General features: G+C 39.1%; 1 protein-coding gene and 1 non-coding gene across 2 annotated transcripts; both read left to right on the forward strand.

Annotated features, from left to right (window-relative positions):
• The first annotated feature begins 5655 nt into the window (after positions 1–5655).
• Positions 5656–22278, forward strand: tmem132a (transmembrane protein 132A). Its single transcript, XM_030133145.1, has 14 exons — positions 5656–5854; positions 8314–8400; positions 9845–10071; positions 10215–10427; positions 10527–10723; positions 12952–13083; positions 13269–13532; positions 13754–13906; positions 15874–16066; positions 16202–16345; positions 17467–17669; positions 18902–19121; positions 19196–19387; positions 20923–22278. The coding sequence occupies exons 2-14, from the start codon at positions 8316–8318 to the stop codon at positions 21907–21909; spliced, it is 3210 nt and encodes a 1069-aa protein (XP_029989005.1). The 5' UTR covers positions 5656–5854; positions 8314–8315; the 3' UTR covers positions 21910–22278.
• A 2473-nt stretch (positions 22279–24751) lies between these two features.
• Positions 24752–24823, forward strand: trnam-cau (transfer RNA methionine (anticodon CAU)). The gene has a single exon. It is a non-coding gene; the product is annotated as a tRNA-Met (tRNA).
• Positions 24824–26014: the final 1191 nt, after the last annotated feature.

Consider the following 26014-nt stretch of genomic DNA (forward strand, 5'->3'; position numbering starts at 1 on the left):
TCAATGAAGGTTTAGGATAAATACTGGAAAGTCTGGCAGGATCCAAGGACGATGTGGGCCTGGGTGGATGAATCTGCTCTGCATAAGAGAGACAGGTGGAGTGGGTTTGGCTGATTAGGTGTGGAATGGTAAGAGAGGACAGCAGGGGGTACCAGATGCAGAAGAGAAGAGACATAAATTACAAGACGCAGATTAGGACATACAGGACTAAATAAGACTTTATTTCTAAGAGGAAAGCACAAAACAGGAAACTGTGATAGATGTAATGTTCCAGAGACTGTAGACCATGTAATTATGAAATGCACAAAATATAAAAGGGCAAGAAATAACATGAGAAAAACAGAGGACATAGGAGAAACTTTCAACATAAAAGATATTCTAAGCAAATCAGGAGATAAAGTCATTAAGTTTCTGTTAGAGTATTTAAAAACAACAAAGACTAACAATAGAATATAAGGAAGTTATTTCTTCTTTTTTTTTTTTTTTTTACATTTAATATAATGGGAGGAGACCTTGGGGAGGACCTAGGACATGCTGGAGAGACTATGTCTCTTGGCTGGCCTGGGAATGCCTTGGGGTCCCCCCAGAAGAGCTAAAGGTGGTGTCGGGGGAGAGGGAAGTTTGGGCATCCCTGCTTAGACTGTTGCCCCGCAACCCGGCCCTGGGTAAGCGGAAGAAAATGGATGGATGGATAATTTAATGTGTATTATTATCGCCTGTAAGCCATGAGAGGTAATTCACATCCGGAGGGTGGCGGAAATGCACAAATAATGTTTGCAGCCGCTGTTAGAAAAATGAAGAAGAAGAAGAAAATGAAGACAAAGACGAAGCAGGGAGTCCCAGGTGAAACCAATGTTGTGGCAGGGTCAGGGAGGAGACAGCAGCGAAGCAAACTGTGACCGATCCCAAACTGCAAAATTATGTCCTGTGACCAAAATATTTTGGTTTGATATTACTCAAAATAAGGATTCATCCAAGTTATTGTGTGTCATATTTTGTTGTACGTGGGTAATTTAGACTTGTATGTTTATGTTACTGTTTACATTATTTTTCTTTTTGGTAAGTATATTCATTGCAACAAATGGAGAAATGCCTTCTTAAGAAATTTTTCTCCACTCTAAGAAAAATATGCAGTTGTTAAACAGCCATAAAGGTTTGTTGGGACATAACTCAGTTTTGTCTAACTCTTGCAGAATCATAATGTACCAGACTGTAACCATACATAATAAATACTACAAGTAGACAACTGTATTTGCTGTAATTGTTTAAACAGCATTTATGAATGTAGGAGTGATTGTGACCGATGCTTTTTGATCTGTACTAGAAGAGGATTAATGGACTTACACGGTGACAGGCTTTTGCAAAGCTTTCAAAGCATTTTTCCCAACACTTGTCGATATACAACAGCAGGAACATCAACAAGTGACACTGAAACGGAATATCAAACCCAATCTCCCACAACCTCCCCTTGAAATCATTTCCCAGGTCCAGTGAAAATGCCTCAGGTCTTAGAGGAAGTGTGGATAATGTTACATGTTTCTACAAAAGGCTGAGAGCACAGGTAGTAAACTTAATCAGTGTTAGACTGTGTAGTAACTGAACATGTGATGAGAATTACACAATGAGACGTCCAATACAACAGTGGGAAACAGATCAGAGGTCGATGGATAAACCCTCTGTGCTTACAGTCAATACCTACAGTATATAAACCAAATCTGTGACAGGATTAAATCTCTGTTGTGGTTTGACAATGTAAACTGATTAATATGTGATCTCATGTGATGTGGTAAATGTCATACATACCATAGCTATCATATCTAAAGACAGACTGCGAATGCTTGGACATTTAGGGTTAAATTAGTCACAAATGAAAAGTTAAAGTGCAACAATTGGAGAAGAAAACAGGACCTATAAAATCCAATATAAACTATGGAACAAACAAAGAAAATACACTATGAACATAACATTGCTGAATTAATTTCAGATGATATATTGATGTTATGAGATACACTGCAGATACGATGAGGAAAACTACTCATCAGATTCAGTCATCATGTTAAATAATGCACAAAGCATGCAAAACACATTGCATGACTAGTGAATACATACCACAAACCTGCATGATTAAAAGAAATCTCACAGGATTATTGGTAGTCAGTTTAAATAAATGACACAACATGCAGTCAAACACACAAACCTGTAGTTTGATATTACGTCACGTTTTATTACCTCCGCCAAGGAGGTTATGTTTTTGCCAGGGTTTGTTTGTTTGTTTGTCTGTCTGTTTGTCTGTCTGTCCGTTAGTGTGCAACATAACTCAAAAAGTTAAGGACAGATTTGGATGAAATTTTCAGGGTTTGTTGGAAATGGGATAAGGAAGAAATGATTAAATTTTGGTGGTGATCGGGGGTGGGGGGGCCCACGGGGGGGCGCAGACCAGAAAATTTCATCAAAATCTGTCCATAACTTTTTGAGTTATGTTGCACACTAACGGACAGACACACAGACAGACAAACAAACAAACAAACCCTGGCAAAAACATAACCTCCTTGGGGGGGCACTGATCAGCCTTGGCGGACGTCTGCGCTCTCCGAGTGCTTCTAGTTCTGATTTAGGTGGCCCGCTGGCAAAATTATGAATTCTACTATGGCAACACAAAATCCCATCCTTCTCTGTCTCTGGTTGGCTGGGCTGTGCAGCATTCTGTGCTCTGTTTGTGAAAGTTTTAGGGATTTTTTGAAGCGTATGTGAGTCATTGTTGCCTTTGAAAATCCCAAGGTAAGTCAAGTTTAAGAGTTTAAGATAACATGATTAATGTTAATGAATTAAAATGTGAATTCTTTAAGGTTTCAAAGATGTCCCATAAGATGCCTTTGGTTGGACAAAAGAGGAGCATTTCACTTTATTTTAAAGAACAGACCACCAAGTAGAAAAGGACAGACAGAGTGACAGGGCAACAGCCAGGACAAACAGAACAGCTAGGAGAAACGACAGGACAGACAGAGGAGCAACAGTGACTTTCCCATTAATATTGATTATATGAAAATTGTAATTTATAACAAAATCTGTTATGTAACATTGTGAAGCCCAGACTTGCACAATGTTGAAACGAATTTTAGAATCATATTAAGAAAAAAGTTTATACCATCTATTTGTAGTGATGGGGATGAGACGGCCTATGTCGAGACCAAGTCGAGACAGAGACCGTTGATTTTCAAATGCAGTCGAGACCGAGTCAAGACTGAGTCTTTGAGGAAGCAAGACCAAGTCGAGACCAAGAGCATACAAACAAGTCAGTTTTCATAACCGTGATTTAATATCAGCCCAGGTAATAATCAACAGTTAGACCTACAGACTAAGCTAGACTGGAAATTGTTTATAGCAGCAGTCACTGACACTCACTGAATGCAGAATCTTTGCATTGCACCGTCGGACGTATTTTCCAAACTAGAAGCACTCGGAGAGCGCAGACCTCCGCCAAGGCTGATCAGTGGCCCCCCCCGTGGGCCCCCCCACGCCAAGGAGGTTATGTTTTTGCCAGGGTTTGTTTGTTTGTTTGTCTGTCTGTCTGTCTGTGTGTCTGTCCGTTAGTGTGCAACATAACTCAAAAAGTTATGGACAGATTTTGATGAAATTTTCAGGGTTTGTTGGAAATGGGCCCCCCCGTGGGCCCCCCCACCCCCGATCACCACCAAAATTTAATCATTTCTTCCTTATCCCATTTCCAACAAACCCTGAAAATTTCATCAAAATCTGTCCATAACTTTTTGAGTTATGTTGCACACTAACGGACAGACAGGCAGACAGACAGACAGACAAACAAACAAACAAACCCTGGCAAAAACATAACCTCCTTGGCGGAGGTAATAATTCCAACATTCCATATGTTTTTTTTTTATTATTTAAATTTATTTGTAATGATGGATAATTGGATTTCTTGTTGACATGAAGGGTCAAGCCCGAGATGCAGCAAAAAAAAACAACAGAAAATGGTCTTGAGTCTGGTCTCGAGTCTGAGACTGGACTCGAGTACTACAACACTATCTATTTGTAATAAACTATTCTCGATGTAATATTACAGTCAGTCTACATTACTGTTGGTTTCTGCAACATCCTAATATCTTCATTACTCATCAATTTCAACTAAAGCTTTGGTAATTATTGCAAAGATGGAATTCACCTGAAAGAATGATGCTTCTATTAACAGTATACAGTGTAGTTTTAGTAGGTACAGGACTGTTTAGTGAAATTCCTTTGCTGTTTTTCACCCCCCCCCCACCCCCCCATTAAGCTTCTCTCTCAGTGTTGGATCCATTGTCCTCTAAGCCCCTTCTGCTGCTCTATTACCACTCTCAACCATGATACACACACAAAACACACATTACGACAGAGCAAGGGATACTACTGTATATATCTCTAGCTGGATGTGTACAATTTTCAATCCCAAACACTGTTCTAAACCCACCCAAAGTTTACATGTTGTGTCACATTTTTAGCTCTGCCCCAACATTTGTAAAATCACTAGAGGTACTTGTTAGAAAAATGTAAACACAGGCCTCCTTCTTAAGAAAATAAAATATTTTTTTCCTACCATTATGAGGCTTACATGCATCAGAACTATCTATAAGACCTTTCCTGGATTTTATGGTTGTATTTGGCCACCAGTGGACTTCTTTAGTAAGTCTTTTGTTACACTTTTTGGGTATTATTAATTTAATTAGCTTTTCTAACTTTTAGTGAACAGACATGGCAATAACGAAAGTCTACAGTAATGTAAAATTGTGTTCTTTTTGTTGGGGAAAAAAAACCAAGACATTTTCCAGTGAGAGGACCTATAACACCTCTTCTCATGAATCTAAATATTGAATAATCTAAATGAAAACCACAGAGCCCCTAAATCCTATGAATACCTTAGGAAAAACCATGTTTCTAGTGATGCAAAATTCTGCCAGGGATTGAAACAGACAGACATGGAAGCAGAGGAGAAGGAGACAACCAATCAATTCTAGCATCCATAAGCTGCCATCACATAGATTTTGCATGACATGAGGAAAACTGTCAAATAAAGCAGTAATGTGGAACTGTAATTCCTGCCCTGACAGTGTTAAATACAGGATTTGCTGTGTAGAGCATTTACATTGAACTGCTCTGACATGCTCTTGGCTTCAACTGCTAAGCTTGAAATTACACATTATCATCTTAATGCACCGCCACTATACAAAGTTCCAGGCTTAGAGAGAGAGAGAGAGAGACAGTTTTCTTCTAATTACAACACATACAGTGTGAATGTCTATTAGATGGTGTGTGTGGTGGAGATGCCAGTATTTCCCACCAGACAGTGTAACACACAAACACACACACACTCAGTGAACTAATGTGAAAAGAAAAACCTCTCATTTCTAAATGTTGTCCTTTTCCTTTGCAAATTGTTTGTTGTGCCTCTAAAGGAGGAGGGACAGTGAAAAAAATTCAAACAAAATGAAGTAAAGCAAAAGAGAGAAGGAGAGCAAGACGCAAAACCTATATAAAAAATATGGGATTGTAAAGAACTGAGGGAGGGAGGAGGGACATAAGAGAGGGGAGAGAGAGGGATTATTTACCGTTTTAAACCAATAAATCCGTATTGTGTGAATCTGGCTCAGAGAGAGAGAGAGTGGAGAGGGAAGAGAAAGAGAAAGAGAGTGCAGAGGTTTACAGCAGAAAAGAGAGAGTAATAAAGAGAGCAACACCAGGAACGCATGAATTGGAAAAATTTCATTGTTTTTCATTGATTGACGCTTTGATGATGAAGAGCTCAAGTTGCTCCAGAATGCACTCGAGGAAAAGATGTAATCTGGATCTGAAACAGACAGAGGTAAGTAAACGGTGGATGAGAAAACATCCTTTGCTTGTGCGTTCTCTGATGTGTGGCAAGTGGCATGTCAATGGTGTGTGTGTCTGTGTGTTCTGTAACTTCATGGTGCTGTGTCATCTAACCGGTTCAGTGATTATCGTCACACATGGGATCATTATATTTAACTCTGTGCTCCTCTGTATGGTCTTTCATCTTGTGCAGCAAGTCACGAATTGAACCAAATCTCACCCAGCTGAGCTGTTTGACTATATGTCTATGAAACTAATGTGTGTGCACATACATTTATAACAATGATGTACTGACTGACAATTACATTTACTTGTTTTATTTTACCTTTATTTAATCAGGAAGTCCCACTGAAATTAGGAATCTTTTTTGCAAGGGAGACCTAGCCAAGGTAGCAGCCATACAAAGAATCCAAACAACACAAAACACATACATGATACACAATGAACAATAAAACACAATAACAACTATTTAATCATAGTGGCATCAAGAAAAACAGTGACATTCCTCCACTGCATTCTCCATACTTTTAAAATCATTAACAGAAATGATTGTTTATAGTTTTCCAGTTTTTTGAAGATTATTCCATGACCATGGTGCATGGTAGGAAAATACTGTTTTTCCAAAGTCTGTCAGAACTCGGGGAACAGTCAAAAGTCAAATCATACAAATAACAAGATGACTGGTCTGCTGCTACTTAATCAAACAAACTGGGAATAAGACAAACTTGTTGTGATCACAGATTTGGTCATTATCTTGTTATTGCACTGTGTATACCTTTAACAGATTTGTTGTAGAAACATTTATCTTGCTCTAACCCATCCCTTTACCAGGTTAGTAAACTTTAAAAGCCACCATTGTGAGCTAGTAAAAGTTTCAGTATGTAAGAATTGTGTGTGCTTGTAGGCTTATGTGAGTTTTGTGTAGGAGTTTGTTGACATTAGCAAACTACACTATGGGGACACATTGAATTCAGGTGTTTCTTTTCCAACAGGGGTCTGGGCTACAAAACAATAACCCCAAATATCATAATATAATTCTATATTGTGATAATGAATTTCCTGAGAGCTCTGCCCAAAGCATCACTATAGTTCTATCTTATGAAATCTATCTAAATATTACTGCATTGCATTGGTTAGTTTTGTTTAAATTGTTATCTTTGCTTCTAAAGTGCCTCAGAGATAGTCTTTACTTAATTTCTCTCAGCATTGATGTTTATAAACTATATGAACAAACAACTCATAAGATGTCCAGTTCATGCTGATTTGAGATATAAAATTAATATTTCCTTAAAGTTTAATGGGCCATTTTTCTTCCTAAGTGAGATGTGAAGAAAGTAGATGGTTCGCTGTGGTAGAAAATCATTATTTACAGTCAGAGCATAAAAAATATTATAGAAATTTAAAGGTAGAACATTTAAAAACGTAGTCATAAATAATAAATAAATAAAAACTATAAAGGCACTCAGAGAGCACAGACCTCCATCAAGACCAAGGCCAATCAGTCCCCCCCCCCCCCGATCACCACAAAAATGTAATCATTTGTTCCTTGTGCCAGTATCAACATTTCCTGAAAATTTCATCCAAATCCGAACATAACTTTTTGAGTTATCTTGCTAACAGACAAACAAACAGACAAACCCCGATGAAAACATAACCTCTGCCGTTCCTTGGCGGAGGTTAAAAAAAAAAAAAAAAAATCTATGCTGAGAGAAATTAAGAAAGTAAAAACCATCTCTGAGGCATTTCAGAGCCTGTTCTCTGGAGCTCTGTTCTCTGACGTGAAGCTGATCCGTGGGCAGTCACAGGTGTAGGCTTTGAGTGGGTGTGGGAACATCTGTCAAACCTGAACAGGTGTCTTCATGGGGATAACTTGATTAATAATTAATTATCTTTGATTTCAACTGTTGCCATATGTTCACACAGGTTCCCGCTTTCTGCATAGTTTAGGACCCTGGTAACAGAGTCGGCCTCACTTTGCCTGCTAAAAACTCTAATGACAATAAAAGACATATGATATACAAGTAGTGTCTTATTTTTGTCAAAAGGGTCTGATGGAATGAACTCAAAAATACGCCGCCTATAATGTGTGTTTGCTCTTATGTATTATTTTAAATTCTCCTATTTTATTTAAATAGTCTATCTATCTATCTATCTATCTATCTATCTATCTATCTATCTATCTATCTATCTATCTATCTATCTATCTATCTATCTATCTATCTATCTATCTATCTATCTATCTATCTATCTATCTATCTATCTATCTATCTATCTATCTATCTGCATAGCATTTAATTCAAGTAGAAAGTAGCCCCCAGTATTAACTCTGTATAAAGTAGTTGGGTTTAAATGAATTAACAGAGTATGACAAACTCTGAATATGTTTTACAAAGGTGTATGTAAACCCATGCAGCCTATAATTCATCGTATGTTCTACTGTTTTTCCTGCAGTGATGGGACATGACGGCAGGTCTGCTATGTTGAGGAGTAAACACAGGGTGAAGATGCTGCTGCTTCCCATTTGGATTTTTGTAGTAGGTGAGTTTGGGGAAAGCCCAATTAGAATCACTTTTTCATAAATAAATAATGTGTCTAAGTTTGATATTCTTCATGCATATGTATAAAATATATCCACTCCCCTCTGCAATGGTGAACATTCAAGGCTTGCACATTGAGCTGGTGGACAGTTTTAGAAACCTGGGATATCTAAACAATAAACTGGACTGGACATGTAAGTTAATTCAGATACTTTGTACAAAAAGGGCCCATGTCGTCTTTACCTTTTGATGAGACTGAGGTCATTTGGAGTACACAGGCCTCTGATAAGGACATTTTATGACCCTGTGGTTTCTGCTATCCACTACGCCAGGTGTGTCAAACTCCTTTTATTTCAGGGGCCACATACAGCCTAATATGATATGAAGTGGGCCGGACCAGTAAAATAATAACAGTGAAAAAAGTCAAATTAAATTATTATAATGTTAACATCTACAAAAATCTGAATAACACGAACAACTGGAAACATCTCAAGAAAAACAAGTCCAATTTTAACAATATTCTGCCTCAGATTATCAGTTTATCTTTTACACATGTGCATTGCAACTTACATTACAATTACAAATGCACGAAACATTTAATAACAGGCAGAATATCGGTAAAATTGCATTTACTTATCTTAAGACATTTCAGGTTTTTCACATTTTTTTGTAAAATAACAGCTTTTAATATAAACATTTTCATGTAATTTTACTTTTTTTTTTTTTTACACTGTTTTCGTTGTTTATAGGTTTAATATGATAGTATTTTACTGGTCCTGACCCACTTGAGATCTTATTGGTCTGTATGTGGAATCTGAATTAAAATTATTTTGACATCCTCGGTTGTTAATATCTTCGGTGTAATTTTTGTATTTCACAAATCCATCCTATGGGCCAGATTGGATCCTTTGGCGGGCCGGATTAGGCCCCTGGGCTGCATGTTTGACACCTGTGCACTATGCTGTGGTCTGCTGGGGAGCAAGCAGCACTGAACGGGACAGGCAGAGACTGAACAGGCTGGTCAGGAGGGCCAGCTCTGTCCTGGACTGCCTGTTGGACAATGTGGAGCAGGTGGGTGAGAGGAGGATGTTAGCCAAGCTGACGTCCATCACAGACAATACCTCTCACCCACTGCATCTGAGTGTGGAGGCTCTGAGCAGCTCCTTCAGTATCTGTGTCTCATCTGTACTGGCTGACATAATGCAGTTTTACACTCATGCAAATATGAATATTATCCATAGAGGTTTATTACTTACTACTGTTATTACTATTTTTACATTGTCTTTTGTGTTGTGTTATGTTTATGCATGCACATTTTTTCTTGCACTTTATTCTGTTGCTGCCTTGACCAGTGAATTTCCCCTTTGTGGGATCAGTAAAGTCTAATCTAATCTAATCTAATCTGTACTTTGGTTTTTCTTCTCTTCCACTTTTCTCATCTTCAGTTCCTCCAGCTCTCCTCCAGCCTTCCCTCCCTCTCTCCTTACCCGTCCACATGTCAGTTGTGCCTCCTCCATGGAAGTTTCTGCCCCTCTCTCAGGCAGACTTGGGCCCCTTGTTCTCCAACTCCAGCCCCTTCTCCTCCTCACAGAGTCTGTTCATGGTCCCCCCACCAGGCTGGGCCTCAACACCGGCCCTCCAAGCGTCTTTTGGCCCCTACTCAGTTACTCAGGTAAGAAGAGAGAGGTTGGTCAGGTGAGATATGAATATGGTTTGATGGGGTTCAGCTGATGAATGCACAGTAGTAAGTGCTAATGCTACACTTTCTGCTGATGTTATGTCTCATTCGTTGCATATCTCTGCATCTGTTCCCAGCACATATCAGATCCTGCCCTCCCTGTTTCGTCTCCTCTGTCTGCATCCCTCCTCTCAGAGCATGTGGAGCGGGAGCGAGATGAGGAGGGCCGGGAGAGTTTCAGGATCAGAGCACTGTTCCATAAGCGGAGTGACACCAGCGCCCTTGGGACCTGCATCACACTGCACGCCTTCAAAGAAACCGAGGAACACAAGGCCTCCTGTATCACACAGGTGATGATTAGTCTGCATGTGTAGCCATCAACACTTTGTGTTTCTCACTCATCATTGGCTTTGTTCTACCTTTTTTGACCTTTACTTGTGTTTTCTCAGCCCCCTTTAGGACTTTGTGTGGTAACTCTGACACTGCCCACTCATTGGTTTGAAGATCACCAAAGTAACCAGTCAAATCAGGATATGGATAAGCTTCTCACGTTCATCCCCTTCCGTCGTCGAATTCACAAGAGGGAACGGCTACGTGGAGGACCTAGAAACTCAGCTGTCAAACGCCGGCATGCATCATCTCTGAGGTAGGATATTAAAAGTCCCACATGACCTCTGCCAAGGGGATTATGCAATCACTTATCCAATAACAAACCCAGAACAGAAAAAAAAAAGTGGGCTAGATTTTTTTTTTTACAAGTTTTGGAGGCTAGATCTAACCTGTGGCACAAGGAAAACACTTACATGAACTGTATGTTAGGTTGGTCATTTGTCCATGTTGCCAATTTTGAAGCACACAGTAGCTCATGGTTTTTGACTGAAAAAACACACCTGAGACAGTTCTAACTCAGAAAAGGAGTTAGCTGATGTCGTCAACCAGCTCCCAGCACAAAACACCAACACAAATGTCACATAAACAGTTGGACAAGTGTGAATCATCCATATTGAACCTTTTAGCCAAGGCACTCTGTCACAGATTCCCCCAGTGGATTAAAAAAAAGCTTACAGCTGGTACAACTGAATGTTTCTCTGTTTATTATCTGTCTTTTGGGTTGGAGGCTACATTATTATGGAGTGAATTCACCAACCAAAGTAGGACGGTGCAACTTACATAGAAAGAAACATAAAAAGTTAAACTGAAGAGGTAAAAATAATATTGTGGGGAGTAAAATTATTATAGTGGACACATAAAAAAGTGACAGGGTGCACACAATTAAAATGTTCGCTCACTTTTGCAAAATCACCTCTCACTGTCTGATTTCCACGCTCACTTCCGTTCTCAGGTTTATGTTCTCCTTGCTCTTGATTCTTTGCTGAGCTACACTTGCTTCTAATTTTAAAGGGAATGATGTCATGGATTAAGACTCGACTAGACGATCAATGATTGCATTTTCAGCAGCCAATACAATGACTTGTCACTTGACTGCTGATTGTTAGCTAGTTAACGCTACCAGTCTTTTAAGTATTTAGACACATATCACTTAATGCCTCACTTAAATAGTAATGTAAGCCAGTTTAAATAATAATCAGTTAGAAAGGGGGTCCTTCTCTCACATTCATTGTACATGAGCATCGATATTTGCTAGTTGACGGATTAAAGCCTTACAGTTTCTTCAGATGCCATGGCTCCACATTGTGCTCATCCTCCAAATGTAGATTTTCACTAATGCAGGATTTCACAGTGCTGGGAGATGGGAAGTTTCCGACGTCCAACTCGGTAAAATGCATTGGAAAGCCTGTCCAAGTCAGGGGTCCTTGTTGCAAAGTGGGGCCAGATAGAAGTACCCTGACCTCACCACGAACTACAATGTGACATCAACACAACAATAGTGGCGCACAGTGTGCAAGTTTGCAATGATAAAAAATTCACAATGTATAATTAGCTCATCCATCATTTTGCCTCTTCCTTCTCGTTTGTGTATATGAGAACACGGTACTGTTGACAGTTAAAATGCCTCTTCAGTAACAAAGCAAATAGGAGTTTAGATTTGTGATCTCTGTGTTTGTTGTTTATGTTCAACATGGATAGTCCTGAATACTTTGAGGTGGGATGTAGTTAACTCTAAGTGAGATTCAGTATATTCTACCTCCCAGCACTCTGGAATGCAGCATTAGACACACCATTGAACCCAGGACCCAGGTGGTGACTGTTGATCATCTAGTAGAGTCTTAATCCGTTGACATCATTCCCAGGAAATTGGAAGCAGGTGTAGCTCAGTGAAGAATCAAGAGCGAGGAGAACATAAAACTGAGAGCGAGCAGACAACAGAATTGTGAACAAAGAAAAGAGAAGCAAGCATTGAAATTAGAAAGTGAGAGGTGATTTTGCAAAAGTGAGCGAGCATTTTAATTATGTGCGCCCTCTCACTTTTCTTATGTATTCATAATAATTTTACTCTCCACAATATAATTTGTACCTCTTCAGTTTCAGTTTTTACGCTCGTCTCCATCTAAGTTGCACCCTCCTACTTTTGATGGTGAAATCACTCAATATATTATGTGTTAAATGTTCTGAATCCCCAGAAAAGAGTAATTAATGTCCCCGTGATATCCTGTCTGCGAACCATGAAGCACAGTGGTAAGGTGTATGGATGACCAATGTCCACACAAATTGTAGTTTTTCTGTGGTTTAATAACATTAAAGAATTAAAATAAGAATGTCTAGCTGGTGTTAGTACAGGTCTGTGTTCTGATCACCCCTGTAGTGGTCTGGATTAACAATATAAACAAGATAATTTAACCTTTAGAGGGATGGACTGAATGGGCTCTAAATCTGACTTTTCACCATTATATGTACTTTACACTCCACATTCAGATACAACTCGGGAGCTGAAGAGGAAGGTGGATTTCCACAGGCCCTCAGGTACCGGGATCCAACAAAAAACCAAATCCAGCTATACTATTCCTCCATTGAAACAGTGACCAACCTACAGTTTACACCACCTGGGTATGTTCAAGTGAATCGGCACACATAATATTGACACGATGAGATAACTGACAGATATCATTTCAAAATGCACTCCAACTTTTTTGTTCATGCATAGTTTAAAGTTTCATGTTTAAACCCATCCCCTAGTGTTTATTCGACTTTGATCAATCTTTTTTCGCTTTTACCTTTTACTGTCCATACAGATGTTTCGAGGACAGAGGTGATCAGTTCCAGAGGCAGCTGTTTTATATTAAAGCAATAGCATTGAAAGAGGAGAAGAAAGACAAAGCACGGGACCGGACCAAAGTCGAGGAAACCTGTTTAAATGGGCAGGAGGAAGAGGAGGAGCTTAGTCTGGACTCCCATGTCATGATTCGCTACCACAGGGGACCCGTTCTGATAGGACAGCCAATCAGAGTGTCTGTGAATCTACGGGCAAACTTCAGTGCTGAATTTGTTATCATAAGGTAACAATCATACTCTGCTATGCATTTCACAGACACCAAGTGCAGTTACAACTGTTGACGTGTCCTGAACAGACTATTCTGACTAAGGTCCATATATTAGACATTTATTCTGACTAAGCTATCATTCCCATTATTAACAGTAAATTAGGATCCATGTAAATGCGTGTTGTGAAGTGTTTTCAAGAATTCAAAATGCTCAAAAAACCTTTCTTTGGCCTCAGGCTAAAGGTGAAGAAGGGCCTGGTGTCGATGGTGGCACAGCGAACTCTGACCTCTGACATGTGGGCTGTGACCCTGGAGAAGACTCAAGGCTCCAAACATGATGTGGTTTCAATCCTCTGCCAGAAACACAGCAACGCTAAACACACACATAAGTAAGTGAAGAGTTTCATTTGCTCTTTACTCTTAACCTGTTAACACCCAGGGCTTTGTCTTACACTATATTATCCTTATGAATTCTAATTTTGTAACATGAGCTCTGTTTATGTTCCGGTTGTCATAAGGAGACATAAACGATCAATGCAAATACAGTGGAACTGCACAGAGTCCACTGTTGTGTGAGAAGTTCACTTTACGAGCCGCAGCTCTTGGGAATGTTTGTGCGTAAATATGAACATCAATGGTCAGTAGGAGCAGGCGTTCCTCCAACAGGTGCATTTGGATGGAGGAGGAGAGATTAGGAAATTCTCCAATGAGGACAGTCTAGTGGAGGAGGCTATCTCTACCAGGAAATTAAAAGAAGTCTTGGCAAAGTGGACAGAGGTTTATGATTTTGTTGAAAAAAAATCATCCAGACAAATAAAGTTCAGGTCATACAGTTGCTTTTTTTTAATACGATGATGGTCTGGAGCATTTTCAGGACATTTTAAAAAGCAGATCAAATCAGATTTATCTGGATATGTTTATAATGAAACGACCTGCAAGTGCAGACAGTGATGAAAGTGAAGCCAGAAAGAATTACTAAAGTAAAAAGAGAGAAAATGCCACAAATTCTTCTACCTGACATTTTAATATCTTCCTCCTCCTCCTCACGCACAGATCGTCTCATCTTAAAGGTAATAAAACCAGTTGATTTGTTTTTATTATTGTTATTTTCTTTGTAACTGCACTATTTCTGTTTTAAAAACCCTTAAAAAAAGGATTTTTGGGTGGTTGTTTGGGGCTGGAACAGTTCAATTATATTTCAATTCATTTGTAATTGATTTGTAAAATGAGTAAATTGATCATGAATGAAAGGAGCATGGTCATGAACGAATTAAATTGTACGGCAAGGTTCTACTGTTTAACTTAAGTGACTTCTGTGCTGGGTGTCTACTATAATATATTAAAAAAGGTTTTTATAGTTAATGTTTTTTTTCCCCAATGTGATATTATAAGCATCGCCAGTCATCTGACATATGTTTATTACATATATGGTTATTACAATTATTACTGTGATTTCTATAGAGTTAGATTTTGTCTGTGGTGGTGTGTCCACTCTGGAACATCATGGATCTTTTGATGAACAAGAGTCTTTTTTTAGGTGTGCATGAATGTCGCCACAGTCACCAAGATCCCTAAAAATGTAAATACAAGACTCTCATGTAATATCATCACAAATCTTTTTAAGCAAAAATCTTGAAGATAATAACTTTAAAATTGATTAATCACATAAATTATTTCCTAATGTTTTTAACAATAAATAATTACCTGATATACAATCAATGTTTATTATGACTCTAATAACACTGAAGAACAGTAGCTTATCATTTATTTTCCAGGTCTGATCAATGGGTACAAGACGAAATGCTGCAGGACACGAGTAGAGTCACAACCAGGCAGAACATCGACATATAAATAAATAAAATCCTCAACCTAAACCAAGTGAAAATGCTTATTTATCTGTCTAAATAGCAAAGGATTCAAAGGATCAGTGTGTCAGAAATGTACTGCACTTTTTCACTTTAAAATACAAATTATTTTTGTTACCCTAGACTGAGCTGTGTATACCTACAGAGGGTTGCTTACATGAAGTCTGCGATATTTCTACAGTAGCTCAGGACAGAAGGTGAGGTGAGAGGCAACTCCACTAGAAGATACTTAATACCATATTGAACTTTTAAACTCTACTGGAATAAAATACATCAGCATGTGAATATGCACTTGTCATCGGACCTGCAGTGGGTGGTGAGGGCAGCAGAGCGGATGATTGTGTTTTTGCTGCTGAAGAACTGAGCTGCTAAACTGATTTTCATTGTTCCTTTAACAGTGACTATTCTATTCTATTCTATTCTATTCTATTCTATTCTATTCTATTCTATTCTATATTTACAGTTGAGTGTCATGTCTCTTCCTTTTGCAGTCCCACTCTCCTCCAGCAGGTGGTGTGTCTGTCTGTTGATGGCCTGAGGAGGAGTTTTGGAGTTGCCATGGCAGTAACAGCTACCTGGTGGGTGGAGTACTCTGGACAAAGCCACCCTTCACTGCCTGGGACGGGAGTGAGCGTCTTTTCATTTGCTGATCGGCCAATTATTGGCATCGCTCCGATCACAGAAGTACGACATTGATTTATTCAGTTATTGGGGGACTTACACCTTCACACCAAATCGGAATTGTTCCAATCTGTAAACTATATCTAAACTCCATTAAAACTAATCTAACATAGATCTTATCATTTTCTTTGTTGCCAGGGTAACACCATCATCAACACAGCCATACTGACCAATCAGCCAGTGTCTCTTTCTGTCATCGTGTTGGCCATTAGCCGTAATGAACAGGTGTCAGATGTCACTGCTGCAGTCACGTGTCAGTCTACAAATGAGAACATCATCAAGGTACAACAGGAAAACATCTACAACAACACAAAACTGAGGGATTATCCAGATACAGACCAAAAAAAACACAACATAATTTCATCTTCTTGCACAGTTATAACAGTATTGATATCTCTAACATTTCCATGTTATCAGCCATCAAAGGCAAATTTTCAATATTTCAAAAATGCATCAAAAATTCAAAAACCTAAGTTTGTCAAAACTGTGAACAAACTTTGTAGACATTGCCCCAAAAAAGTTGCATATAAATTTTGAAATGGATCCAACGAGTAGTTTTGTCAGAAAAGATGTTTGAAGAAATTGCTAACGAAGACAAAGACAACGACAAAGACAATGACAAAGACGACAACAGAGACAGTGACGGAGACGGGGACAAAGACAATGACGAAGACAGCGATGACGAAGACAGCGATGACGAAGACAACGATGACGAAGACAACGATGACGAAGACATTAACGATGAAGACGACGAAGACAATGACGATGACAATGATGACGAAGACAACAGCGAAGACAATGACAAAGACAATGACGAAGATGACAACGAAGACAACGACAAAGACAATGCTGGAGACAATGACAAAGACGACAACGAAGACGACGACGATGAAGGCGACGACAATGACACCGACAAAAACAATGCTGGCGACAATGACAAAGATGACGACGACTAAGAAGATGATGACGAAGGTGATGATGAAGGCGACGACAAAGACACCCATAAACACAACGACAAAGACAACGACAAAGAAGACGACGGCACAGCGCCTTCACAATAGCTCATGATGTATTGGCTGGTGAGCTAAAAATTATGATAATGTTGACATAAACAGGTCTTATCATTTTGGAAAATATGCTTATTTCCTGTCTCGTCAGGATATCATACCAAAACGCACATGACTACGTCTACGCAGTAAACTAGTGTTAGGAGTTCAGTTTGACATCTGGTAAAAACTGACAGGAAGGAGGTCTTCGATGTTCAGATATGCACCAATAAACCCTCCACAGTTTAGTAATGAACACAGTGTAGGTTTCATCTGTACACATATGTACAGTAAGTGATGTTTTTGGTGACTTTATATGTGTGAATTACCAGTGGATTCTCCTTTGCTTTGTTAAAGGTGGCCAGTGATTGTTCCATCGTCTTTGTTGATGGGAGTGAATCAGGAGAGGGTAACACCTGTGCAGTGGTGGAGTTTTTTCTGGGCACGCTCAGTGGCTCTGTGTGTCTGGCGGTCTGGGCTCCTTCAGTGCCCCTTCGAGTGTCTTTGGCAGACCCTGTGTTGAATGCTATTGACGGCTGGAACCACTTCACAGAGGACAGGTACACATCTGCCTCTGTATTATCACACTTTTTAATTCATCATATACGTGTGTGCGCGTTCTATCACTCACTGAAAGATTAACTGAAGTAGTGTTTGCAAGACCAAAAACAATGCATCTCAAATATATCACTGTTGTTCTAGATCAGGGGTGTCAAAGTCATTCTAGTTGTGGGGCCACATACAGCCCAGTTTGATATCAAGTGAGCCAGACCAGTAAAAAGAATAACATACAATAATAACCTGTAAATAATGTCAACTCCAAACTTTTCTTTATATTGTAGAGTGAAAAAAAGTAAAATAACATTATGAAAACGTTTACATCTACAAACTATCTTTCAAATAAAATGTGAGTAGCATGAACAATCATTAATTTCTTAGAAAAGTTAGTGCAATTGTAACAATATTATGCCTCAGCTTATCATGATCATGTATCATGATATGTAAAGTGTCATGAGATAACTTTTGTTATGATTTGGCGCTATATAAATAAAATTTGATTGATTGATTGATTGATTGATTGATCATCTAAACATGTGCCTTACAACTTGGAGATTGCAGTGGAAACAAAGCATTTAGTAACAAGCAGAAAATGTTTTAAATTGTAATCCTTTCTCTTAATATCACATTTCTTCAGGTTATTCACATTTTTTATGAAAGGATAGTTTGTAAATGTAAACATAAAAGACAAAAAATTGGATTTGTCATTATTTATAGATTATTATGATAGTATTTTACTGGTCTGGTCCATTTGAGATCAAATCCGGCTGCATGTGGCCCCTGAACTAAAGTAATTTTGACACTATGAATTGTTAATATATTCAATATAATATATGCATTTCACAAATTCAGCCCACGGGTCAGATTGGACCCTTTTGTTGGGCCGGCTTGTTCTAGATGGTCATCTCAACAAAGTTTTCACTGAGGATTGTAATTATTTCTAAATCAATGGTAATTTGACAAACTATCAAAATGTTTGTTTCCATGAAATGTTAATGGATCATAATAAATCATATTATCATTATTTTATGTTTTATATTTTTTTATCTGATGTTTTTATCTTCTATAAATCAAGGCTTTCCTCATAATATCTGAAAAAATAAACTAAAACTCCATTTCTTAAAATAAGACTAAAACTAATTATGCTTGACTAAATCTAAAATGAAATAGAACCCAGTTCAAAGACTAAATAAGAATAAGAACTCTGGCAGAGACTCTGGTTTTGTCTTTTCAGGTGTTTGCCAGTGTACCAACGCTCCTCGGTCCAGGTTCTGACACAGTTCACAGCTCTGGACTCTAACAGCAGAACAACACACCTGCTGAACTCTCCTGATTGGTTCGTGGATGTAACTGAGCTGGTCCGTAACTGGCTGAGAATTGAAGACCCACGGGTGGCTTCTCTTGGTGCACGAAACTATGTGACTGGTTTGCAACCAGGAAAGACATCGCTTCATGTAGGTGATTTTACAAAAAAAGGAGTGTGTTTCCATTTAGAATCATCCCCATCACCTGTTTCTGTCTTTGTCAGGTTGTGTCTGAGCAGTGGGATGGCGTACTGGGCAGCTGTGACATTGTTGTGACCTCTGTCCCTGTTACCCCTGGCGACCTGTCTGTGCAGGTGGTCAGTGGTCTTGGCATGACAGTCAATAGTAGCCCCGCCCACCCGTCCGTTGTCACAGCTACAGTGACTGCTTACAACATCTTGTATAACCATCACCAGGTGAGAGTTTGCTAAAGATGTGCAAAGATAACGGTGACAAAAACAATCAGCTATTTTATTAAGATGTTTGTGCAGAAAGTCCAACTTGAACATCTTCAACGCTCTTTGATTAATCTTCCAAAACATATTCCTTCTGTGTGTTGATGATATTGATGGACAGCGAGCCATGGTTCTGTCATATGCTTTGAGGTTTTGTGGTTGTCAAAATCAGATTATATATAATGATAATAATTGGTCATTCCTTAATGATAAGTGGGACCTCCCAGTCTCTGAACTGTTCAGTCAGGTGTATCAGTTCAGCTGACAAATCAGTAGCAACTTCATAACATTATGTTTCCATGTCAGTTATTTTCCTGTGTCATTTTGTTTGTGGTGCATAACTCGGAAACCATTTAATGTTTTCTCACCAAACACACTACAGTTTATCATTTAAATGTTGGAAAAGGGCCCTTCCACTATTGTCATCCATCTATGTTGTAACATCATGTTTTCAACTAGAAAATCTGTCGATATTTTTTCAGCTGTCCTACATGAAACTGCTCTGCTGTCAGTGTCAATGACATTGGACGAACTAGCTAACTAACACACACACGTTGAATTCTGTACTGCGACTATCGTATACGGTACATATACACATGTATTCTTACACAAACAAACATTTATACACATGTACAGGCATGTGTATAAAACCCATTATAAATATAGCTTCATTTAGATTTGATTCAATATATTAACCTATGGCCATGAGCTTTGGGTCATGACCGAAAGGCCAAGGTCCTGGACACAGGCCACTGAAATGAGTTTCCTCCGAAGGGTGGCTGGGCTCAGTCACCAGGGAGGAACTCGGAGTAGAGCCGCTGCTCCTCCACATCAGGAGGGGCCAGCTGAGGTGGCTCAGGCATCTGTTTCGGATGCCTCCTGGACGCCTCCCTGGGGAGGTGTTCCAGGCATGTCCCACCGGGAGGAGGCCTTGGGGAAGACCTGGGACACGCTGGAGAGACTATGTCTCTTGGCTGGCCTGGGAACACCTCGGGATCCCCCCTGAGGAGCTAGAGGAGGTGTCTGAGGAGAGGGAAGTCTGGGCATCCTGGCTTAGACTGTTGCCTCCACGACCCGGCCCTGGATGAGTGGAAGAAGATGGATGGATGGATAGATGGATGGATGTTAAAACTGACAAACATTGATGTAATTGAGCGGAGTTCTGTTTGACTCATGGCCTGTGGAATGGGGCTCTGTCATCTAAGATTATTAGCTGATTATTATTTATGTTTTATTGATTATGTTTTAATTGTAATTGTGTGTTTTTAATCTGTCTCTTGTCCATTTTTGTAAAGCACTGTGAATTGCCCTGTGTATGAATTGTGCTATACAAATAAATCTGCCTTGCCTTGCCTTAAGAGCTAACCCTTGTCATGTTTTCCCTTTAGTTTGTCACCCCTCTATGTATTTTTGTTAGGACTGACATTCATCTAGGTAGGAGAAGGTTTGGTTGTGTCATATATTTCTCTGTGACTAACCCTGCTGTCTCCCTTCAGGAGGCCTCTATCAGTGTCTGGCTCCAGTTCAGTGACGACACCGCCACTCTCCTCTCATTCTTCGGCGGTATTCCCTTTGACCTTCGCCTGTCCTCCTTAGCTGAGACTGTGGTTGTCGTGTCACCGGGACCCAACCAGCGTATCTTCGCCCAGGGCGATGGAGGCGGGCCCCTGCTGCGTGCAGAACTTCTGGTTTCGACCTGTGTAGACCAGCCAATCACCTCAAACTCTCTGTCTGAGGATGACAAGGATTTCATAGAAACTGGAGGGAGAGGTGGGACACGGAGACTGGCGAGAGGATCTGGGTGGATAAGAGTCAACCTAGACTTGGACTTCTTCAAACCAGTAGGGGACAAAGATGAAGAAGGCGAGGACTTTGAATTTAATATTTCTGACACACTGGCTGAGTCAGAAAGTGATGTGTATGGGTCAAACTTTGATGAGGAAAATGCTGAGAATGAGAACATGAGCACCAGCAGGGAATACTATGACAAAATCAGTGGGAGGATGGTTAACAGAGACTGGAACGAGGTTGGAAATGGAGGGATGATCAGTCGAAACAACCTAGAAAGAGCCATTCTGATGCCAAGCCAGGAGGATGGCGCTGTGTACTTCTCTCCAAGCCAGGAGAAAGACAGAGGTGGAGGGGAGGACAATGAACACGGAGCTCTGGACTTGGAGGTTGGAGTGAGCGCCGTCCTTTCCCTCTTCTGTCTCTTCACTGTCCTATTCCTGGCCAACTGTCTGCCCTGCGCCCTCCGAGACAGAAGGCGGAGGAGGAAAATGACGGCAGAGGACTGTGATGAACAGCTGGAAGGTGACGAAGAAGTAGAAGCAAACCCAAAAGAGGAGGAGGAAGAGTGGAAGAAGCAAGAGAATGGGAACAGAGAAGAAGAGGAAATAAAGAAGGTGGAAAATGAAGTAATAATAGAGGAAAAAACAGAGGAGAAAATGATGGATGTTAAACAAGTGGAGATCATTTGCTAATAACTGCAGGTCAAAATGTTTTATTTATTTTACAGACAATGACTTTAGCACAAAAGGTTCTCAGAATGTGAGGCCAGTGTGACACCTCTCTGACTCTGCCTGTTGATAGAATTGTAAACTCTTGAGTTTTAGGACTATCAATGAGGAAATCATCTTTTATCTTTAGAATCACAATCAGTGACCTCTAAGCACAAGTATGTCTCTGTTCTGTATTTTGATCAATTCCCACAACAGAGAGCATAATGTACAAAAGCTTTCCGGTGCATTTTGACTTCATTCTCATACAGTTTTGTCCACTTCTGTTTTTCCCTCCCTGTATGTGACTTTGTGTACTGGTTGTGGAGACAGGCTGGTTATCTTAATGATGGATATATTACTTGTCATTGTCTTTTTTCTGAGTGTAGGAAACAAGGAAAAGTAGATAACATTTGAGTCCGATCAAGCAAAAGTGAACATCAACATGAAAAAGTAAATTTGCACAAATCATTTATCAAGTGGGCTCATTTTTTAGCTAAAGATCTTTATTTTATGGAACTGTTATCGTTTTTAAAATACTGCTTGTAGAAAAAAAAGTTACAACCGATTTTATCGATTGTACTTTTTACACCATAGGAATAGCTCAAATTTGACGCTAAAAATTATATCTAAAATATTTGTAAATTAAGTCAATCTGTTGATTATATAGATGATTGTTAAGTTATTATATTTTCATTATTTGTGAATATTATTGATATTTATGACTTTGAACATTTGTGAGCAGCGTAAAGGCCCTGTCTATGTGTTACCACAAAAAAAAAAAAAAAAAATCAAGTTACTAAATGTATAATTCAGATATTTGAGTGAAACTTTCAGAAAGTAATGATCTTTAAATAGATTTTGGGTCATGCATACAATGGTAAAGAGTCGTCCATGTGTTACTATGGCAGCCTGTCCACATGTTACCACATTCTCATGTCAATAAAACCGAGACTTTTCAACATTTTACTCCAAAATTTATTTTCAGCATAATTGAACATCATGTCTAAAAGGTTTTGTCCTACTTGATATCAATTTCTGTCGAGAACTGCATGTTTTGAATGTTTGCGTAAAGCTTAAAAAATTGATGTCCATTTCAAGTCCACGTGTTACCGAGCAGTAATTTGACATTTTTCATCTTAAAATTTTATCTCCCCAAATTTGGTTAAACATAATGTTAAAGTGCTTATAAATACCTACCCAAATATGTATAATACATGTATATAAGTTACTCTGCTTACATGACAAAGACTGTTGAACACAAAATGTGTCCAAGGGTTACTGCTTGATCGGACGAATTTATATCTGTACAGATGCAGAGACCAAAGTATTAATCACCATAAAAGTTTGAGTAAGTGGCAGTAATGTCCCAAACATTCATTAACAGATAAAATAAAAATATCTACAGTTTGCAGATTACTCTTACAAAGTTAGAGTTGAGAAACAATCACTTTATAATATTAATGCTATAATGGGGTGTGAAATAAAATGGAAACAGGGAGCAGCATTTGTAATTTAACTTTATTTAATCATCTTGATTAAGTTTATTATTGCTCACAATAACATAAACAACGGTAATGAAATAAACTCATAGACACGTCTCCTGTTTGTTTCCTCAATTTTTAAGACCTTGCATTTTCAAGCATTCAAATTGAGGGAAACTGCAACATAATGTAATTATCTGGAAGCAATACTACATTACATTTTTCTCTGACAGTTCTTCACTTGAGTGTTTGCTTTTTCAGGATGTTATTCTGCAAATTCCACAGAAAAATATTTCTGGTTTCATATTAGGGTGTGTGAAATAAAGTTAGCTGGACAAAGCTGTTTTCTCTCTCTCCATAGCCTTGATAGACACAAGAGGAATCTGAGCTGGAATAATGTGCAGAGTATGTGGCGTGGATATAGAATAACTGTAGTGAAACTATACTAGGTTTGAGTCACTTATAAATTCAGTCCAAGTGCTGGTTGGACATAGTTTCACATATGTAGTCAGTCTATGGTCTAAATGGGGAATTATGAGAAGGAATGACAGAATGGTTTTTATTCAAAATGTTTTTTGTTTTTTTTTTGTCTCATCTACCACATCTACTTTACAACACTGTAAATTACAAAACATTCACTTTACAAAGACTATACACTGAAACTTTTAGACATCTGTTGTATAAACAGATATAAGCCAATATACATGTGAGACAGAGTAGACTAGACTAGACTAGACTAGACTAGAATAGAATAGAATAGAATAGAATAGAATAGAATAGAATAGAATAGAATAGAATAGAATAGATCTTCATTGTCTCAGGGACAATGAAAATCTGTTTAAATCAGTTTATCATATGAATTGAAAATATGAGGTAAATTGCACGTGTATCATTTATTTTCAATTCATCTTATTAAAGCATGTAAGATTTAGCACATTTAATGTCTGAGGCAGATATTTTATAAATAACTGTACACCAGTGTTTACACAGAGGTTTGGATGAACTCTGCCCTCTAGTGGCACAATGATGAAACCACTTCCGCAAAGCTGGACCTCAGACAAAGGGACGTCGACGTCTGTATTAAAGTTAGTGAAAAGCTGTGTAGTTAGTTTACACATAGTTTAACCAGGTTACTGTTTACATGTCTTTATTTCATGAGGGCCTTATCTACTGGATGTGGGCCTGCATGTGGGAATTCGAACAAGAGATGAAGTGGCGAATGTTGTCTCATGTCTCTAGTGTGTCGCTGGTATCCTCAGTTTTATTTTTTTGTGTAAAGCGTCTATGATTCATTAACGATACTATTTCTTTAAAATAAAGTAGTACTCCTGGTACACTCCATAAGCAGAGTGGCGCAGCGGAAGCGTGCTGGGCCCATAACCCAGAGGTCGATGGATCGAAACCATCCTCTGCTAAGGGTTTTCTTTTTTCATTTCAATACTGTTTAGTCAGGAGTGGATGTTGCTCGTCCACCTGGTGTCAACGCAGAGCAGAGAACTCAAAAAAATGACCTTTCCTCGACGAAGTTGGCTCTTTCGCATACGTGATGTTCCAGATCTCATCTACGCATGCGCATTAGTGATGTGTCGGTCACGAACGGAACGGCACTGACAGCCGGCTCTTTACCACGAACGACGAGAGCCGGGTCCTGACTGGGAGCCGCTCTACCCCCCCCCCCTCTTCTCCTCTCTCTTTCTTTTTTTTTTTCTTTTTTTTTCTCTTCAGGCCACATTTGGTTCCTCAGTATGTGTGGTGCCTGTCTGCGCTGAACAGAGGGGAGGGGGCGGAGTTACACACACAGCACAGCGAGCACACGAACAGGAGGGAGAGAGAGAGAGAGAGAGAGAGAGAGAGAGAGCAGTACACAAACGGACTGGAAAGGTACAGAAAAAGGTGAGAAAATGAGTGACAACAGGAAACGCAGCAAAATCTGGACACATTTTAATTACACTGACCAAACTAAGGCAGAATGTAGAGTGTGCAAGACAAAAATGTCATATAGAGCTGGTTCCACAAACAACCTGCACAGACACATGAGAACTGTTCATCCATCAGAGCAACTGGAAGAAAAAACACAAACAAGTGAACATGTGAGTCTACTGCAACTGCTGCTGCTACTGCAGCAGTCCAGTACATCACCACAACCACCTAAAAGTACAACCCACAGCTCTAGGAGCCAAGTTTGAGCCAAATTTATAAATAGTTAAGCGTTTCTTTTTGCACTTTCTAATTTTTTTTTTTTAATCACTCCATAGAGTGTATAAATACAGGTGTATTTATATAATAAACATTTGATATGGCGCATGTTTTTTTTTTTTTTTACATTAGTAATTCATATTGCGCAGAACTTTACATTATTGTTGGTAATAAATTAATTTAAGCACCAAAAAAATCTGAAGAGCCACTTGGGAGCCGAAAGAGCCGGCTCTTTTTAGTGAGCCAAGCCAAAAGAGCTGGTTCTCTAAGAAGAGCCGGAATTCCCATCACTACCCTTTAAATTATCCGCCAGGAACAGAAAGGAAACGTATCACAGTTAGTAACTCACGCGTAATAGTGCCTTGTCGGCTATAATACTATTAACTCTATCACTTCCCAGTTATTACAAC

This window comes from Sphaeramia orbicularis, chromosome 1 (assembly GCF_902148855.1).
Source record: "Sphaeramia orbicularis chromosome 1, fSphaOr1.1, whole genome shotgun sequence".
In the NCBI taxonomy this organism is placed as follows: domain Eukaryota; kingdom Metazoa; phylum Chordata; class Actinopteri; order Kurtiformes; family Apogonidae; genus Sphaeramia; species Sphaeramia orbicularis.

What these genes read in the sequence shown, in the direction of transcription:
- tmem132a (XM_030133145.1), top strand. Translation starts at nt 8,316, where the DNA reads ATGGGACATGACGGCAGGTCTGCTATGTTGAGGAGTAAACACAGGGTG. An exon ending in GCCCCTACTCAGTTACTCAG is followed by an intron (nt 10,072 to 10,214) that starts GTAAGAAGAGAG and finishes ATCTGTTCCCAG; the next exon opens with CACATATCAGATCCTGCCCT. An exon ending in CAGGAAAGACATCGCTTCAT is followed by an intron (nt 19,122 to 19,195) that starts GTAGGTGATTTT and finishes TGTCTTTGTCAG; the next exon opens with GTTGTGTCTGAGCAGTGGGA.